Source organism: Pezoporus flaviventris, unplaced genomic scaffold (assembly GCF_033815535.1).
Source record: "Pezoporus flaviventris isolate CSIRO_AGI_PZ_B2104156 unplaced genomic scaffold, CSIRO_AGI_Pfla_v1 ptg000029l, whole genome shotgun sequence".
NCBI classification, from domain to species: Eukaryota; Metazoa; Chordata; class Aves; order Psittaciformes; family Psittacidae; genus Pezoporus; species Pezoporus flaviventris.
The window spans coordinates 1,825,209-1,845,312 of record NW_026892577.1 but is presented as its reverse complement, the minus strand read 5'-3'; the positions used below and the strand labels follow the sequence as shown (position 1 = coordinate 1,845,312).

The 20,104-nt window shown below is 40.1% G+C and overlaps 1 protein-coding gene across 4 annotated transcripts in view; it reads left to right on the top strand.

Moving 5' to 3' along the window:
• The window catches only part of PLPP4 (phospholipid phosphatase 4), a 61,784-nt gene that overhangs the window by 24,370 nt on the left and 17,310 nt on the right, over positions 1-20,104 (top strand). For 3 of the 4 annotated variants that reach the window (XR_009744326.1, XM_061458622.1, XM_061458623.1), the window contains exons 3-5: positions 1,305-1,395; positions 4,671-4,734; positions 5,964-6,088. Coding sequence is in view for 3 of the 4 variants with exons in the window: in XM_061458622.1 (XP_061314606.1) it covers positions 1,305-1,395; positions 4,671-4,734; positions 5,964-6,088 (280 nt within the window). In the remaining variant the exon portion in view is untranslated. The remainder of the gene's footprint in view (positions 1-1,304; positions 1,396-4,670; positions 4,735-5,963; positions 6,089-20,104) is intronic. The other variant, XM_061458625.1, reaches the window with a different exon arrangement.

Here is a 20,104-nt window from a genome sequence, read left to right as displayed (position 1 = left end):
CCTATTCAGATATTCTAAAAGCATAAAATGAGGACTGGACTTAATCTCTATTATAAAAAGAAGAGAGTTGCATGTGTTTGTCATAACCTGTTTGTCCTGTCTATCTCTTATTACAGTGGGACTGCTTAAGAAGTAAAGCGCTGTTCAGCCTCAGTAGAGATAGCATAATCTTATTTAAGCCCTGGCACATTTTGTGCCATGTACAGCTTAATTTTCATCTCTTTTAAGGGCCCATTTTCACTTCAAGAGAATAAATGCTTTCGAATGATTTTGAATGCTTGACTCATTTTTGAAGAAATGTGTTTATGAAGAGGTTTGTAGATTCCAGAAAGGAATTGGTTAACTTAGACCAGAACCGACAAGAAGTGTAACTGGATTACAAGTTGCCTTTTACCTCGGCAATTGAAAGTGTGAGACAGAAGGGATGATGGAAGGACCAGTTAGGAACAAAATCATAGTTTTCATGGCAGGCTACTAATGAAAAACTCCCTTGTATTGTTCTTGGTAGAAACTGATATATCTCTCTGGCAAAACAATAAATCCCTGCTCTGGGAGGACAGACTGCAGTATACAGGCAGTGCACGAAGTAGGCTGCTTTTCAGATACATGGCACATTTACATATTTTTAACATATTCATTGCCCTGTACTTGCAAAGAAAAGTCATCCTGCATCCAGCTCTGGGGCCTCCAACGCGAGAAGGATGTGTACTTGCTCAAGTGAGTTCAGAGGAGCTCATGGAGATGCTGCGAGGGCTGGAGCAGCTCTGTTCTGGAGCCAGGCTGAGAGAGCTGGGCTGGGGCAGCCTGGAGAAGAGAAGGCTCCTGAAGGGGAGACCTTAGAGCAGCTCCAGTGCCTGAAGGGGCTGCAGGAAAGCTGGAGAGGGGCTTTGGACAAGGGATGTAGGGACAGGCCAGGGGGAATGGCTTGAACCTGACAGAGGGGAGACTGAGATGAGCTCTTAGGCAGAAGCTCTTCCCTGTGAGGGTGCTGAGGTGCTGGCACAGGGTGCCCTGAGAAGCTGTGGCTGCCCCATCCCTGGCAGTGTTCAAGGCCAGGTTGGACACAGGGGCTTGGAGTAACCTGCTCTAGTAGAAAGTGTCCCGTGGCAGGGGTTGGAACTGGATGAGCTTTAAGGTCCCTTCCAACACAAACCAGTCTGGGATGCCACTTTTGTTAAGGTCAGGCGTTTGATAAAGATCATTCAGCTTTCCAGTTTAAATGGAGCTAACTGAAACCGACTGTTTATCAGTTGGACTCAAAAGGAATTGATGCTCTCACACAAGCTGTTTGTTATCTTTTACAGGCAATTTCCTTCCTCACGCCACTGGCAGTCATTTTTGTGGTCAAAATAATCCGGCGAACAGACAAGACTGAAATCAAAGAGGCTTTCTTAGGTAATGTATGTGATTCTTCAAGATGAAAAATGTGTGATAGCTCTCAGAGATTGATTCCAATTGTAGTCTAAACCTCGAAGAAATCCTGTCTCCATTACAGTCCATTACAGTTGTTTTCAGTGCAGGTGTAGTTGCAAGCCGTCTCAGAAAAGCCTTTTTTTCAATGCATATGTCTAAAGGTACAAATTCTATACACAATATAACTCGCAAGAGCCAGAATTCAATTAGCAAAGACAAGACCATCTGAGACACTGTTCAGATGTATATTTTTCTGTTACAACCAATGTCTTACTTCTTGTTTATAATTGTAGCTATTCTAAATTAATGGTATCACTGGAAAGCCGTGTGAGATTCAGCTGTTTAATGTAGGAAATTACTCCTCCCATTGCTCTCTCTGATCTCCTGGAATTTACTGTTCCCCGTTGCAAAATGCGTGCTCATGGCTCAGTTTTTGTAACCACGAGCTGATGTTTCATTTCAAACTGCCAGTGGAGTCAGATGTGCACTTAATGCTGGACTGTGAACTGCTATGGCTGTGTTATGGATGAGCTCTAATTACAGTTGTAGGCAGCAACTTTGAGTAGAGGAGCAGGTAGACAATGGGGATGGTAAATCTTAAACTGTTCCAGCTGATTCTGGCTGTGTCTCTCTCTTGAAATCTTTTAGTGTTATGTGCCCAGATCCTGTTTGCATACACAGTGCCAGAGACCAAAACTGACTAAAGCACTTTCACTGGCAGAGGACGCTTTGAAGCACTAAGAACTGTAAATGTTTCTGTTGGCAGCGTGTTTGAAACCTGCCTAATTCTGAATATCTCCTTTACTGCCTAATTTGCACTTGAATTTATTGGCCCTTAGATTGTGAGGTCAAACAATACTCACCCTAGCCTTAGCTAGAAAGGACGTAAATGCCACTGTGTATCTGCTTTTGAAGTTTTCATAGACAAGACTGGGTTCCTATAGCTTGTTCTTTCTCCAGTTGCTCTAACACAAGTGTGAAAAGATTGAGGTTTGTTTTGGCTGCTGCCAGTCATTTGTAGTAAGCTCTGAAATGCCTTGCAGTGATGTTTTACTGAGAAGTCCATTCAAGTAAAAATAGCTCTGATTCATAAAATGCATACAGTCGCAGTTCTCGGTTTCATTTTCTGTTGTTTAAGAAGGAAAAGAGCTTTGATTAGTTTCTTCGTCACGTATTCTCACTTTTTTGTTCTAAAAAGACATTCATTTTTTCTGCTGTTCTTGCCTTCTGTTATGATTCCCTCTAAAATGTCCAGGAGAAAAATTTCAGCTTCCCCAGTATTCTCCTTGCTGGCCAGACCTAAAGGAAACCCCAGCCTTGATGTTCTGTTCTGCAGGGTATCCCTGCTCAGTATTCCCATGTCCATACATGTGGAACTTCTTGTGGCTTATTTAAGTGTACCGTGCATTACTATGATTCAGTATGTTAATGTGTCTTGTGATGTGAAGCTGATTGTGAAGATTCATCAACTATGGCAGAACTTTGCTGATTTGCTGAGATCTAGAATATAATGTTCTTAATGGTCAGGAAGTCCCCCAAAGGTGAATTTCTTTAGGCATCATCCATAGAATAAATCAAAGATTAAAATGATGTGAAAGTGCTTTGTCTCTCATATAGCCATTAACATAAAGAAGGTGATTTTGTGTGTCTAGGGTAAGGAGTAGTTAACTTCTACTGTAGGTGCCCTTAATCCTTCCACTGGAAGTACCTGCATCTCGCTACTGGCTTGATTATATGACTTTTTATGTGCACTATGAATCTTCCCTAAAGGGAACAAAATGATAGCAGTTGCAATTTGTTTATCATCTTACATTCACACTGTCATTAGAAGCTTGGCTTGCATTATAAGGAATATGCATCAGTGGAAGCCGGTTCAGTCAGGTAGGCAACGAACAATCAAGACAAAGCACTATGAAATGATTAAACCTTACTGCATGTCTCAAAAAGCAGATATCTACATCTCCCATTTTATAACACTGCTGGTCGCATGCATTTGGCTTTGTGGAAGATTTCAGTTCACCATGCAGTCACCATAAATATCTGAGAGAACACAATTGAAAGGAAAAAGAGAGCATGGGATTGATTGGTCACTCTGAACGTAGGTGTTGAGTGTGGAAGACTTCTTTGAGCAGTATCAGTGTCTCTGACTTGTTCCTTCATTTCTGCTGACAGCTATTGCTATAGTCAGAGAAAACCCTTGGTTTTGCTTTGATGGAAGGCCTCCTTTTATTTAACTTGAAGAAAAATAGATCCTATAATGCACATTTTTTTGATCTATAGTATCCTCTGGCAAAGATTTTATGGACACAGGATGAGTGCCGCTAAAGTGCAGCATCTGGGGCTGCAGTCCAATGAGAAAATAGCTCATGCAGCTGTCACTGTATTATTGTAACTGTTCTGCTGGAAATCAGAGATTTGCCTGATAGGTTTTTTTTTCTGATGGGAAATAAAATTCAGTGGCACTTGTGTTGTAACAGGGAGCTGAGGTGTGGACTGCAATGTTGAATCTCAGTTTTAATCTAAAAGGAGTGCATGCAGGAGGCTGTCGATGAGATTCTCCAGAAACTCTAGGGACTCGGCGCACAGGTACAGATAAAAAAGAGGATTCAGTCATACCTAGTATGTGCGTGTTTAGTACTCCAAATTTATTAGGAAAATTGGTTAATCATAGGAGCAAATATAAGGGGAAAACATCAAACTTTTTACTCAAAATATCCACATCCTTTTGAAAGAAAAATTAAAAAAAATCATCAAATCCTAGCTTTACCCAAAAGGCAATCCTTTAGGCTGAAAATGGACTGTGTAACTATTGTATGTAATATCCATGCATAAACACACACGTGTACATATGTGTATACTTATATGCATGTATCTTATGTATACATCCATAAAAGAACTCATTTTGACCCCAAGAACTTAAGATTTTGATCTAGGAAATTACAAAACTGATAAACACAGTACTTGATTCTCTAATAATTGTTTCCATCTCTTGATTTATGCCTGTGCAAATGGCATGGTAGATGGCTTTGTAGAAGAAAATCAGATTTCTCAAGAATAAAAGCAGCGCAAAGTCATGATTATGATGATGCTCTGGGGTCTCTCCTTAGTCTGGCTAAAAAGAAAAACAGTAGGATGTGAAGACCATTTGGTTTTCAGTCCAGAAAAGGTTTTGCTCTGTAAATGGAATGCTGTAATGCTGCTATTTTTTGCCTGGTATTTAGGTTATTATTGTTCTGTTTGTTCATTCTGTTTTATAGCTGTTTCCTTGGCTCTAGCTCTGAATGGCGTCTGCACAAATACTATCAAATTAATAGTGGGAAGGTAAGTTTTGTCATGTTATAAATGGTAGCTTTAACTGTTAAGAGAAATGAAGGCAGATTGACAAATTACAATGCATCTTAATAAAAATAAAATGATAGCTCTTGCTCTGAATTAGAATGGGCCCCTGTGAAGCCGTCCTTTTCCTGGTGCAAATGTTGTACAACTTCATTATGTGACATCCAGCTGTGGTAGGAGTCTATGCCCTTGTGCTTTGTTATTTGTTTGACCAGCTGGCATATCCAGACAAATGAGGAGTTTGAAAGGAAAGGTGTGAGGCAGAATTGGTTCATTAAATTGGCAACACAGCATATGGGAGTTCAGATGCCAGTGCCACTAGTCTGATTAAAGAGGAATCAATTGAGTCTCCGTATAACCCAGTGCATGCATTTCATGTGAAGCATATTACTGCATGTAGTATTTCCAGGTAACATCAAGATCCATGGCAGATCAAAACTTGGAGCTAAGCAGGAAGTGGACTCTAGGTAGGACATTTTTTTAGGAAAGCATAAATTTGAATGGAGGGCTCAGAAAAGAAAAAATTAGTAAAAATACCCTCTGGAAATTAACTTTTTTTTTTAGGTACTATTTGGCTCTTCATCAGAATTTTAAATAATTTCATCTGAAAAATGTATATTTGGCTTTAATACGCTATTTAATAGAGACCAATGCTGCAATTTTTGTTCACCTTTTTTGCATTGAGGAAGCAGTAGTTTTGCTTGGTTTCTGATGAACCCTCTCTGCTACAAACGCCCTGACAATAATGGTACTTGGCACTTTAAGAGTGCTTTTGAAACACAATTAAGAACGTCTGCACTCTCTTCTTCAGGCAGACATGAGCTCATTTTGCCTGTACTTCAAGCCAACTAGTTGCTCTGTCAGTGTGTCTCTGGTCTTGCTTCTCTACATGGTTTATTAGCTCAGGATCAGTATGACAGTATGATTTTCCGAGACAACTCCCCCTTGTACGCTTCACTGGTAGCTTCCCTGAGATAGCCTGCGTGCAAGGAAAGTGACTTTGAATTGAGGGACATGTCCTAGGCTGGACTTGCCAGTGTTAGGTATACTGTTGGACTCTGTCATCTTAAAGGTCTTTTCCAGTCTAAAAGATGTTGCTGTGTTAATGGAGGGAATGAACTCTGTATGTAATAAGCACTAAATGTAATAACTACTTTGAGGTTTATTTGCTACTACGGCTTTTATATTCTTAATATCCATGGTGTTTTTTGTAGACCGCGTCCCGATTTCTTTTACCGCTGCTTTCCAGATGGAGTAATGAACTCTGAAATGCACTGCACAGGTGATCCAGATCTGGTGTCTGAAGGCAGAAAAAGCTTTCCAAGTATCCACTCTTCCTGTAAGTTCATTTAAATGCAGTGCCTCTTTTGTAAGAAGCTGTCCTATCTGTGTTTCGGAACTGCTCTTTTTTTGTTAGATCGTTGTCGTGGTTTAAACCCAGCCAGACAGCTCGTTCACTCTCTCCCCCCATTTCCTCCCTCTTTCTTTCTCCCCTCCCTGCTCCCAGAGGGATGGAGAGGAGAATCGAAAGAATGTAACTCCCACGGGTTGAGATAAGAACAGGCCAGTAACTAAGGTATAACATAAACCACTGCTGCTTCCACCAATAATAGTAATGATAAGAGAAAATAACAAGGGAAGAGAATACGATACCACCCACTGAAACGAGCCCAACCCAGAAGACCCTGTGTCCTTCTGGGTAACTCCCAGTTACCCCCACCCCGGGCATGACGTGCTGTGGTATGGAATACCTCTTTGGCTAGCCTGGGTCAGGTGTCCTATCTCTGCTTCCCCCTGGCTTCCCCTCCTCCCCAGCAGAGCATAAGCCTCACAAAATCCTTGGTCAGGGCAAACATCACTTAGCAACAACTCAAAACATCGGTGCCATCAGCACTGTTCCCAGGCTGAAAGTCAAAAACACAGCGCTGCACCAGATACTAAGAAGGAGAAAAATTGACTGCTACTGCTGAACCCAGGACAATATCCACCCCTTATTCCATACCATTCACGTCATGCTCAGATCCCACATTATCAATATACCATTGCTCTCACATATATATACATCCACATACACACACAGACCAAGAGAAAGAGATCATTTCTTAGTGCATGGACCAATCCCTATAATGCTGCCGAGTCCATTTGGTCCATGATGTCAGGTTCCATCCCTTGTAACAACCTTTCAGGGCAAGAAAGGCTGTGTGCAGTATTGGACTGTTGCCTGCTGATGCTGGTCATTCCTTTGATAGAACCATACAAGTTCTGCACTAAAGCTCATTCTCTGTTGGGATGATGGTTTGAGGGAAGTCAGGGCTAGTCGCTGGTGACCTGGAGACATCTAGTTGATGGGTTATAAAAGTATTACATAGCAGGCAATAGCATACAGTTGAGTTCACTGGCTGTTTTCCCCTAAAATCAAATCTCCTTGAGGTATACATCGGACTTCCCCATCTTCCCACATTACCCACCAAGTATATCCAGGTCCCTGAGCAAAAGCAATCCCACGAGTGGGTCTGCCTTTACCTGAAGCAGGAATAACCCAGACTGTCTTCCCCAGCAAATTCTTTATGTGCACCACAGGAACTCTGTCCCCCTCTACAATATGTGAAAGTTCTGACTGGGCTGGGCCAGCCCTGTTGGCAGATCCTCTGGTGTTGACCAACCAGGTGGCCTTTGGTAAGTGTGTATGCCAATGCTTGAAAGTTCCCCCACCCATTGCTCTCAGTGTAGTTTTTAACAGCCCATTGTACTGTTCGATTTTCCCAGAGGCTGGTGCATGGTAGGGGATGTGATATACCCACTCAACGCCATGCTCTTTGGACCAAATGTCTATAAGGTTGTTCCGGAAAGGCGTCCTATTGTTTTTTGCTGATTTTTGCTGGAGGGGCTTGGACTTCTGTCTTAGGTCACCACTGCCAGAAATAAAGTTGTGAGCCTGTTCTTATCTTGAGAACCACCTGACATCACTGAGAGCCATAACAGGACCATCAGTAGAGTGAAGCACTATTCAAGGTTAAGAACGCGTGTGTGTTTCTGAGGGGGTATCTGTTCCCTGATGCAGACCTCTGTATGCAACCTTTGTCTTTATAGTACTTACTTATTTTGTTGTATTCCATTGAAGTATGAAACATGACAAGGCATGTCTGACCGGCATAGTTCTAACAAGAGCTAGTTGATATCTTTCAAGTACTACATCTATTAAACCAAAGTTCCAGTGACAAAGACAGTTCAACTGCTTTTATCATTAAGGGTTCTTCATAGGAAGTTTTATGCTTGAAGGTGGAAAGGGTAAAATGGAATGCATAGAGATCATTTTGGATCATTTTGATGCTGTCCATCCTAATGACCTGGATACAAAGTGAGGTTCAAGAAGTCTCTATAGCACTACAAGCTATGGTAATCTGCCAGTAGAAGGGTGGCTTTTTCATTCCCTGTTTTCTTATTCTTCTGACAGTATCCACTGCTGGCTGTGGCTAAAGAAGGGATCCTTCTCTGTGTGGGCCTTGATTCTGAGGGGTTTTTATACTTCCATGCTCAGATGTCTACTGCCAATGGACTGCCCTGCCTGGGCACAGGCAGGGGTAAATGCTAGCTCAGTGCAAGCAAACAGAGGAGAATAGGTGGAATGTCCTGACTTTTTTTTCAGCCTGAGAGCGCAGAGGTAGTGTGTAGTGGGGGAATAGATCTATAAATAGTATTTTATTTAGAGGAGCAGATAGGCAGGAAAGAGAGGTTAATTTGAATCATAGAATGGTTTGGTTCGGAAAGGACCTTAAGATCCTCTAGTTCCAACTGCCCTGCCATGGGCAGGACACCACAACTGCACACAGTGCTCCAGGTTTGGAGTGTCTGCTCTCAGGACAGCACAGTGACTTTACACTGTGTCTGACTCCGAAGTGGTCCTCAGTCTAGGTCTGATGGTTTGAGCAGATACTCCTAGTTTTATGCTGTATTCTGACAGATACTTAGGTGGTGTTATGAAAACTCATAGATCTGATGTAATTAGTTGTGTTAACTCAGACATTTACAAAGGTTCCTTTCTTTGCCTTGAGGAGCTGACTTCTAGAGTGTTTTATGTCAAGTGTCTAATAAGACTTGTTTTCATCTGTACAATAACTTGATTACTATCAGCTTTTTGGATTTTTTTTGGCCAATATTTTTGTTGCTTGGCTGTTCTGTTTCTACGAAATACCAATTAAGTACCAGTAAGTAATATCTATGGAACTTGTTGTTCTGATCTTTGTTTAAAGAGCTTCAAATTGCCTAATTGCACAGTTGTGTAATGAGATGAATGAAATTCTTAGCTGATCTTTCACCCTTTTTCTTGTTTGAGTCCCAGAAACAGGTAAGTCAGCAGTAGATGTTTGTGCGTGTGTTATAAACTTTATAATCCTAAACAATAAGCTTTATAATCCTAAACAATAAATCAACTTAGCAGTTTCAGATTTTGTTTATAAGCTTCAATTTCATTAAAGAGGCAATAGCAGAATATATCATATGCTGTTTAGAACAAATGGTATTTATTGCTAATTATAGTCTCTTCAGATCTGGTTGTCTCAATTATAATCCTGTTGGCTCAGTATTCTATCATCAGTGTAGTAACAACAAAGGTTTAAAATAAGTGCATGTCTACACTGATGTACTACTCAGCAAGTGCTATAGTTCATCAGGTTCCTAAACTGCAGCAGTTTACTTGGAGGCTGCAAAGTGTGAGGTGCAGAACATACCCAATGTGCTTTTGCACAGACTAGAAAAGCAGTAGTTGTAGCATGGTCTGCTTATCCCTGGCACACATACTAGTTTTCTTACCAAGACTGCTTGTAACACAGTGAAGTGCTTTGTCCCTGTGCCAGTTGGGCAGCCACAGATTGTATACTGGGGTTTTGCTTTGAACTGGTTTTGGGTTTATAAACTCGGAGTTATGTTACTGCAGCTTCCACAAAATTGAATTGGAGTAGAACGATGGCCCAGTGTATTTTGATCAAAATTATATGAGAACAGCTTTCTCCATCACTGACTAGTATTACATTAGCATGTGGCTGAGCTGACTATATTTCCTGCTACAAAGCCTTTTATTACAATGTGATAAGAATGAAAAGATATTATGTATGCAGTGATTTTTATCTGTTGGTAAGTGTATGCTGAAGTGAGGCAATTCTGCAGCTGCTTGAAGTAGTCAGCTGTTTGAAGCCAAATCTTATAATGTCTAAGTCTCTGACAAGACTGTGTGTTTTGAAGCCTTAAAATCCACATGTATCTTAGTCTCAGAATGGAGAAAGAAACCATTTAAATTTGATAATCTTAAAATGATAACCTGTGCTCCTGGTGTGTAGCAAAATAATTTAGATAACCAGGATCGACAGTATTATTTTACCAAGAACAGTTTATAATAGTGATAATAAATTTAGTTTCTTGCTGTTACTTCATCCCCCCTTAAACTGAAGAATGAAAAGCAAAACATAAGATGGGAAACACAATACTACCTTCCTGGACCTGTAAAGCAATGAGGATGTTGAGAGCCTAATAGTTCACATTTGGAAATTTTACTGTAATTCTCCATTTTCAGTGTTTTGGTTTGTGTAAGGTATGAACTTTACCTCCTCTACCTCCCACTCCCTGTGGAAAATCATCCTCTTACCTTCAAAAACCTCTTCTTCCTGCCCTCTTAACATGTAGGTAACTGCAAGCTTTCTTCCCATAAACTCGGTCCAAAGTTTTTCTCTTGGCTCCTTTCTCCCTTCCTGCAGCAAAAAGATTGCTACTAAGTAAAATGAAGGAGTTCCGTTCTAAGTTTTCTGTCATCCTTTATCTGTTTGGCTTGGAATTCATGAGGCAGCACCAAAAAAGGTGTTTTTTTGTTACTGTTTGTGTTTTCTTGTGGGCTTTTTGTCTATTTTCATGGCCTGCAGCAGCATCGATGTGGAGGATGGAAGTTGCCATAAACTACAGTACCTGTCTTTGGAATGATAGGTACAAGTAGCCCACTAGAGTTTGGCATTTTCTACTTCACTTGAACACATGAAGAAAATAAATCACACATAGAAGCTGCCAGGCAGCTCATAAAGAGAGGTTAGCAGCTTCAGTCAAGAGCCATTTTCATCTTCAGAAGAGTTTTTCTTAGAGCATTCCTTGGACAGGCTGTCAATCAAAGGCTTTGTTATACCAGGATCTAAAACCTCATCTGTGAAAAATGAAGCCTTTAATACAAAAATCTGCGGTGCTGTGAATGTTGTGCTGTAAGAAAGTAGTGCGGGGATGTATAACAAGAGTGACAGTACTGACAGCCCAGATGGCCTGACCTGACCTTGAGTACTCAATAAAAATGTTGTGAACTACCTGTCTTCCACTTTGAGAGTCAGCTTGTGCCCTGAAGGAAAGTGTGTTCTCCTTATTAAAGCACAGATGATTTTCTTGGCTTAAATTACCATGTCTTTCATCTCCCTGTGCCAAGGAGTATATGTAATACAGACAAGAGAAACGTATGGAGCACAAACTGTTTTGTAAAGTCAAAGAGTGACTTGCAGATAAATGCAAGCTATGGTTTCCTGAAACAAATGAGGCATTTTGTACCTAATGAGAACAGGCTGCTGACCCACGACCAGTTGTGTTGCTATTACCTTCTCTGAACAAGGAGCAGGAATCTACCTGCAGTGGCTACTAAAAATGTACCTTGAGCTGGCATACCTCATTCAAGGCTGCTGCCTCCTAGCTCTGTCTTTTGCTGTCCTTTTTTCTCTGAAAGACTGTTGAAGTTGGGAGTCTCCTCTTGGTAACTTCTTGCAACAGCGACTTGAATTCAGAACCTACACAAGCACAGCCCCAAAGTTCAATGACTCCATTGAAACTCACACAGGGCGTGTTTTAATGGGTCAAAGAAGTCCTTGAACCTTCTGGATTGTTTGGGGCACTTTTTTGCTTCTTTTCCAGTTGAACTGCCAGTATATCTTGTTTGAGAGAACCAGCAACTGGCGGTAGGGAGCCAAGGCTCGTGCCCGGGTCCAGTAGCTCAAAGGTGTTTCTGAGTGTCAGGCTTCCATGTAGCTATTCTAAGTACACCACTTCCAAAATGTAGGTCTGTCTTTTTTTAGTATTTCCATGGTTTTATGATCCATTGACAATTTTACGATATTTAAAGTTACTACCTGTGGAGATACCCTGCAGCTTCTGTATGCCCATACCTGATGGAAAGAATTATGTTTATGAAGATCATAAATGCAGCGTTTCTTCCGCCTGCTTGTGTCCTTCCTGTGTGTCTTCTGTAGAGAACCTTGAGGCAGCCTGCCTTGGACATACCTCACAGCATCCTACCTCTCAAGATATGTGGAGCAAGACCCTATACTCCTCAGGGTTTGTTTTAGCTGCACTTTGCAAGCTTGTTATCCAAATAAGAAGCAAGTCTCTCTCAAACATAGTTCTGACCATAGTGGAAATTTCTGAACATCCAAAGCCAATTACACTGTAGTAAGGAATTGGAGGCATTCAGCCTTCTCTGTAGTGAGCTTCTGAAGAAACTTTGTCTTATGTTTGGTGGAGGATGCTGGCAACTGTCCTTTGCTGTTTGGCTTGGAGGGGTTTTCTTGTCATGTCTCCCTCCTTCAGCCTCCTGATGTGCAGCACAATGTGCTGTTTCTTCAGATCACTCCTTGCCACGCTGGAAAGTACATAATGCAACTGCTGATGGACTGATACAAGACCCTTCACCATTCTTCTCTCTTTGCAGAAAGATTCAAACAGCAGCAGCAGCAAGCAACAGGTTAAAAAATGCCATAAGCAACCAAATGGATGGACATACAAACAAGGATGAGTTAGTGTATTTAAGGAAACAAGCAGAACAAATTATGCAGAAAGCAACATAAAGCTTTTATTGTCTGGAATTAAGAAGTGTTATGATTACCCAGCATACCAGCTGCTGAAAAATGCAAAGTACGAATAAAGAGTATTTAACTGAATGCAACACATGAAAACCCATTGATAAGAGGAAATAAAATGGTGAATGAACACAAACCAGTTAATTGCATAAGCCACACGCATAGCTGGTAGCTGGAAAGACCACTGAATTTGCAGGCATACATTATACTAATGGGTTTTCTAGTCCCTGAATTAGTCTTAAATTGCCATTGCTATAATCAGGTAAATATCTTTGTTCAGATAATGTACTGAAATTTCTTCAGGGAGCATGCTCAGCCTACAAACCATCAGGGTTTTTTTTTCCATGCACTGGGCAGACTGATTCTATTTGTGAATAGAAAACTGTGTATCAAGGATGTCTAATGGAGCTGACAGAAATCCTGAGCATGTTTTCTATATGAGAGCTCATATTTCCATAAAGGACCTAGGGTTAATGAGTGGCAGCTTACAATCGTCGCAAAGGGTGAAGGGTCCACTAGAGAGCTCTGGGAGAGGTGCACACAGAGGCGGTATCAGATGTAGGTGTTCTCCCTAAATCTGTCATACATTATAGCTTTAAGAGATAATGACAAGTCCAGATTTCAGTTGCATGCCAGTCAAAATTCAATTCTTTCCTTAAGCACAGGGGAATGTTTTAAAAAATTATGGGTTGTTTTTGGTTTTTTTACCCTGTTCTGAGCAGTAGGGCTCAGTTAAACCCTTAATATGCAAAGAACATTGGAGTTTGAGAGTATCTTCTATCCTCCGTCTGGTTTGGGAAGGTTTGACCTGGAAGCCATGGATGCTGCAATCTTACAGAATTCAGTCTGGAAGCAGGCTTTTGCCTTTCAGGTATACACATACATTCACATGCACTGAAGATGGAAAAGCTTTCTTGTATCATTACAATATATCAGTTTATTGCTGTGTACAGATGATTCCTGAAAATTTTTTTATTCCTGAAAAATTTTCAAAATTTTCAGCATCTTGCATAGTAGGATTTTTCTACAGCTCAAAATTAGGCTGGTTACTACATGGTTTGTGAGTTCAGTCTAGAATAAATACCTTTCTCTGACCTAATCTTGAGCCACCTAGTTGGACATTTCTTTTCTGAGCTTGGTGCCTCATTTCAAGTTTCCCTGAATTCCTTGTGTCATTTGATTCTCCTTTATTAAGCTACAGTTCAATGTTGCAGTTTATTATGTGTTCCAGTAATTTGCTGCACAATTTATGTTTTTGCTGTCATGCTAACACCATTTTCTGTGCTTATGTATATCATTGGTAGCACATTTGCTTGTTTTTCTCACCAAGTATGCTAATAAGGAGTTCAGGAGCTAATTCTTTGGGCTACTGCACTGTGGAACTCTCCAGGTATCAAAACCATTGGAAAACGTCTGATCATGTCTGACAGAATTATATGGTAGAACTAGATACAATGGAGAGGAGGAGGGAGGGATACATGTGCTGGAATGAGATGAGACTTTATGTCTCTCTTGGTTCTTATGCTGTTTGTGGGGACTGATGCAAAAAGAGCTGACTACCAGCTTATACAAGGATGAGATGCTGTTTTAGTAGCTTGTCAGAGTATCACTGATATTCTGTTTTAAAGCCTGTTTATATAATCCTTGACAAGTGATACAGTGTTCATCTGTGTGATATAATTGTACATGCTGTAAGTTGCCTGTGTTAAGGGTAAGTTTAGATGCAGATTTCTTGTCAGATAGTATCGCTATCATAATAGATGCCCTTTAAAATAGATACTATCATGATATATGCTCCAGGCTTCTTAAAATCCCTTAAGGCACTCTAAAATGCAAACCAAGGAAATTAATTTCAGGGTGCATTTAAAATCAAGCAATTTTGGAAAAGGAACAAACGAATGGAAGCAGATTTCTGTTCTTTAGGTCTGAAATCTTTAAAAGGCTGGCCTTAGTATCTTAATAGGACCAAGAATGAACACCTATCTACTTAATGTATGATGTTAGACAATTTGTATGCTGACTGGCTATTGATTTAAGTCACCATTTACCAAGACTGCACATAGATTTTTACAAGTGGAGGAGTTGAACGTACTTTGTGTGAGTGATGTAGGAAGCCAGCGTAGGGAATGAAGAGTTAGAAACTGAGGGATGCTAAGAAAGGCAGGATAAACAGCTATCAAAGAAAGCATGTTTTAGAAGCAAAAATTCATAGAAATCCAAGTCTTGTTCTAATTGTGCCTGAAGATTTTGACTTAAAATACAAATCCAGATCATCTTTCCAAGTTGGTGGAATCAAGTTTTGGGTACAGATTTGGCTAAATCAGAGGGAGAAACACCTGGTCCATGGCATTTTAACTGAGTCTTTGACCAGAATACATTTGTATGAATGAGGATAGGCCACCACTAGCAAGCTAAAAAGCGCTGCAAAAGGATTCTGTGTTTAGGTTAATACAGTTTAATGAATGAGTCTTGATCCACTGCCAAAACTGCGTCAACTTCCTCATTAGATCTGACCTTAGATGTTTGCTTATGTTCAAATGTTACTTACTGGGTAGTAAGTGGATAAACAAAGGAAAGGAACTAGACATCACTGAGCTGCCAGTGAGAAACATTGCTGCAGCCACAGAATGGTCTTGGGTTTTTGTGTCTGGTTATGAATGTTGTGAAGTGTGATGGCAGAGAGTCCAAAGCCATATCATGTGCAGAGAAAGGCTGTGTCCGTAGACCTGTTTCGTGTCTGAGCTCAACAAGCAATAGACCATTCTGATGTAAATACAGCTTGCAGAAGCAGCAAACCCCATAGCATTGTGTTCTGATCTGCTTGTTATATAAATGATTTCTGAATGGACTCTCTCCTGAAACTTTCTCAGATAACAGCAGCAACTCAGCATACAGACTTGCTTCAAATAGAATTCAGTAAAACGGGTTGTTTAGGGGAAGTAAAATTCCTAGACAGTCAGATATCTGATATACTGACGTGGAAGTGCTTGTACAAGCAACGATGGAGAAATAATAGTAACATAACACATTTTATTTAGAAACAGCAAAAATCCTGTGTGAATGAAATGCCAAATTCTTGACTGTATGTGCTTTCTTAGAGGAAGTGATTAACCATGATATAAGTCCCCTAAAGCTCTTATTCTACTCACAACATTTGCAAGCAGATTGCAGTTGCCAGAATTTTAGCCTTAGCTTTATTTAGTGACTATTTGAAAATGTGTTGGTTTTGAATTGGTCAGAACTATTTAAGCTATGTTTCTCAGCTAAGGGATTGCTGGCATAGATCTGAGGAGGTTGTATGAAACTGGGTCTGATACCTTTGTGCTGAAGGAATAAAGAATGGCTTGGTAAAAGTTTAATTTAACCTCCTTGGAGCCTGTGCTGCTTAGTATTGGCAGATTGAGGCCATGGTTCTCATGAATATCCACATACACATCTTGAAATTGATGTTTGCTGTGAATAAATGAATAATCACATACTAGTTGGGTTTGTAGCAGCTTATAGCTTCATCCCCAGACTTGTTAGGTTGTAGGTACCTCTGGAAATCCTTAAGTCCCAACCCATGGCCAAAGAAGGGTCAGTGAGAGTAGGTACTTCAGGATGGTGTCCGGCTGAAATTTGCATGTAATTGAAGATGGGCATTTCACGATCTTTCTCATAGGGGAACCTGTTCCAGTGTTTGACCACTCTCACAGTGAAAATGTTGTTGTGTTTAAATGCAATTTCCTGTCCTTCAATTTGTGCCCATTGTCTCTTCTCCTTTTACTGGCTCCTGCAGAGAGGAGCCTGGCTTTTCTTTCCTTGATACAGGACTTCGTAGTTCCCCGTGTTGAGCTTCAGGAGATTGATATTGGCTATTGATCCCAGAGAGGAAGGTCCTAATTGACACTAGTGGATTTGACATCAACTGACTGAAAACCAAACGTGATAAAAATGAGTCAATGGAATAACTCGGTGGCTGCAGAGATAATTAAACTTAAAATCCGATGTTGGATGGGATAGATTCATGGGAATAAAATCATTAAAAAGAAATCTGTATAAAAGTTGTGCGCTAGCAGCAAAATAAATAAAATACTCCTGTGATTTCATTTTTGTAGCCGCAATGTAATAATTTAGCTTGGAAAGTTGACTTTTGGTTAAACTGTGCCATTGGTTTTAGTTTTATTTTTTAACAGAATTCTGTATTGATTCCTGAGGCTCCTTTTAGCAAGGAAAAAATCAAGATTTGAAGAAACCGTTTCCCAATAACATCTCAGTTTGTTTTCAGCTTCCAGAGTGAATGTTAACATAGTGCTGTACAAGAGCTCTTATTTCTTGTGTTTGTGGTTTTTAGGGTGTTGGGGTTTTTTCTTCTTTGCATTATATTATTTAAAGAGAGTTATAGTGGTTACTTTTTAATACAGCTGAAGAGATACGAGAATTTAATCAGAAATCTGACATTAAGCATGTAATCGGAGTATTTGTGGGGACAATAACAGTGACTATTATGTCGTATATTTCTAAATTACCTCCTTGATGAATGACAGTGTCTTGATGTGTTTTGATATGGCCTTTTAAAAATGGAGAAGGAAATGATTTTTCTCTGCCTTTCAAGCTATAGTTTATACTTACATCACAGTCTTAGTAGACAAGATGGTCAATAGCACATAAACACTTAAATTTTATGTATTGGTTGACCCCAATTTTACAAGGAATTCATGTTTTTCAGTTCCTTTCACTGTTTATTTTTAACAAATTGCACTTTTTACACAAATAAAACCTAGGTAGTAATGTGTCACTGCTAATGTAACTTGTTTCCAGTGACCAGCTTTGCAGGGTTGTAACCACTTGTACCATGAAGAACTGATTTTTCACAGTTTAATTATTTAGGATGAGCCCTCACAGGTATAAACTTATTAAAGGGCATAATCTTGCTCTGATCAAAGTCAATGGCAGAACTGAACTGCCTGGAGAATTCCAATCTCTTAGTAGTCATCATTACTACAGCTAAGAAGTTTTCAACAAGCAGGGTTAATGAGAGCAGTAGTCAAGGAATTAGGATCTTAATACCTACTATGCCCTTACATATTGCATTAAGAAAACATTGTCAGTGGAGCATGTTACACACTGTAGGATCTGGTTATCTTAAAATTAGGTTATGCTCATTATAAGAGTATGGGATATGAGGTCATTTGTTGGGAGACAGAACAGTCTCTAAGAAAGGAAGTACAAACAGCAATACAAAGTAATTGGTTACTGCTGGTGTAATAAACGAGGTTACATCTTCAGACCAGTCCTGAATAGCAGTTTCCTTCTTTAAGTAGCCAGATTCCATTATGAATTAAAGCAGTAATTGCTCAGTCTGTTGTAACAAGCTTAAAAATATATAGGAAAAATTCTTCTGCAGAGGTCCCCCAGCCCTATCGAATAAGGAGAGAGGAATCCCAGCTGACTCCTTTTTTTTCACCACATCAGCATTTCTTCCTTTGCATATCCTACAGATATTCAGAATATGCATCCCTTTCCCTCCAGCACTGAGGTATTTCCTGGAAGCGGAGTTTCTGCTTTAACTTCTTAGGAGTGCTTTTTAGTAAGGCCCTCACAGATGGAAAGAGTCTCTACTGGAAAGCTAATGCTACTGTTGGTATTTGCATTTGATGGTTGTTATTGAAGGCAGGTGGCAATAAGGGAAATGATCATGTACGTCACCAACCTCATCCCTTACAGAGCATCCCGTCTTGTCCAGGAATGGCAGCATATCCAGCTTTGGAGGCAGTACATGGGAGATGGTTCTCTTGTGCAGAATAGAGAAGGTGAATGCTGAAGGTCTGTGCTCCACCCTTTTTCCAGGAAGAATCAATAGTTAATTTTCACAAGCTATCAAGAGTTTGAGTATAAACTGGCTCAGGTGCCAGTTTATCAAGCAGCTATAATGCATATTATTGGGATAAACAAGGTGGTTATTTATCTGTCTCTTTTCTTTATGAAAAGATGTAGCTATTCATCTTTGTCAATGCTTACTACTTCTCTGTCTGAAAATATATCAAATCTTCAGGTGAAAGGAAAGGTCCTTATCTTTCCATCAGTTTCCCTGAAGGCAGTAGGCTTGCTTCTAAGCCATGTAAGAGCTCTTTGCTTACAAGCACCTAGCTTTTTTCATTAAAATGACTAAAGAACTGAAGCGTGAGGAGTTACATCTCTCTGCTATCGAGGAAAATTCAACAGACCTTCTTGAAGAAAAGCTGGAAGTACTGTGATTCTCCATGGTAACATGCTATTGAGCAATTCCAAGGACTGCATGAAGGATCAGAAATTGTACCAAATGAGCCTGTTGTTTTCTTGATCTCAGGGCTGTGATTTGCTGACTTGCAGTCCACTGTCATTTGTGATTCACACAGGATGCCAAAGAGAGAGGAGGGGGAGCCTTTTTATTTGGTTCTGCTTTTCCTAATCTGGCGACCGGATCATGCAGGGAACTCAAAAGTAGAGTGAGACTTCAGAAGAGAGTAAGCAAAAGGATGGAACCGTCTTGAATCCTGTGTCATTAAAGAGGAATAAAATGAATGACTCTCAAGAGAGCTGAAGTTGAAAAGTTAGCTGGATGTCTACATAAATCTCTAAGCTTAAGCTTCAATAAACCAGTTTTTCCAGCATCTATTGCTGTTTCTTGTTTATTATAGCTGTTCAGCTTGCTTTCTTTTGTGTAGGAAAGAAGCTTAGTTACTTCTCAGTCTATTTCTCTCTTTTCTCTTGCTTAACTTTAACTTTTGAAGACAAATTTTTAAGCTAAGTTTAAGGTATATGCTTGATTTCACAGCCTGCAAAAGGCTTCGTTGTGATGTTGTTGGCTTTAGCTCTGTGTAGAACTAAGACTATTGTTCTGACTGACCTTTTCAATTAAAAAGGCTTTGAGTTACACCAAAGATCTAAAGATCAATTTACGTCTATGAACTGCAGTGACAGCTCTTCTCTGGAGTGAAAAGGGTCAGAAAACTCAAGACTAATTTGAAAGTGGATGGCTGTCAACTCAACTCAGACAGACGAGGTTGGTGCATCAATTTCTGAGCATCTTTAAGGAAGAAGTCTCATTACAGAACTTGCAAACATTGAGATTCCATGAAATAGCACTGACATCACACTCCAAAATCCATTCAATATGGTTTTGTATAGCATTTCTCTGCAAAAACAACCCAAATATAGAGTTGTGTCTAAATGAGATGCATATTAGCTCTTTCTTTGTAATATGTCCTTCATTGTGGAGTTTTCTTCAAGGTAGGTAAGCTTAACAGTGGGCTGTTTTAGGCAGCACTTTGAAGGTAAGAGAAGCTTGGCTACTGCCCTGCATATGAGAAGCAAGTAAATAGCCCAAACAAAACAGTGTGTTGGTTACCTGTTCATTGTATACAAGCATAAACATGTACCTTTTCTTTCTTCTAACTTTAATTTCAGGTCAAAGCCTGGCCTCGTGAAGGGTGTCCCTTCCTCCTCCTCTGCAAAGAGGAAAATGG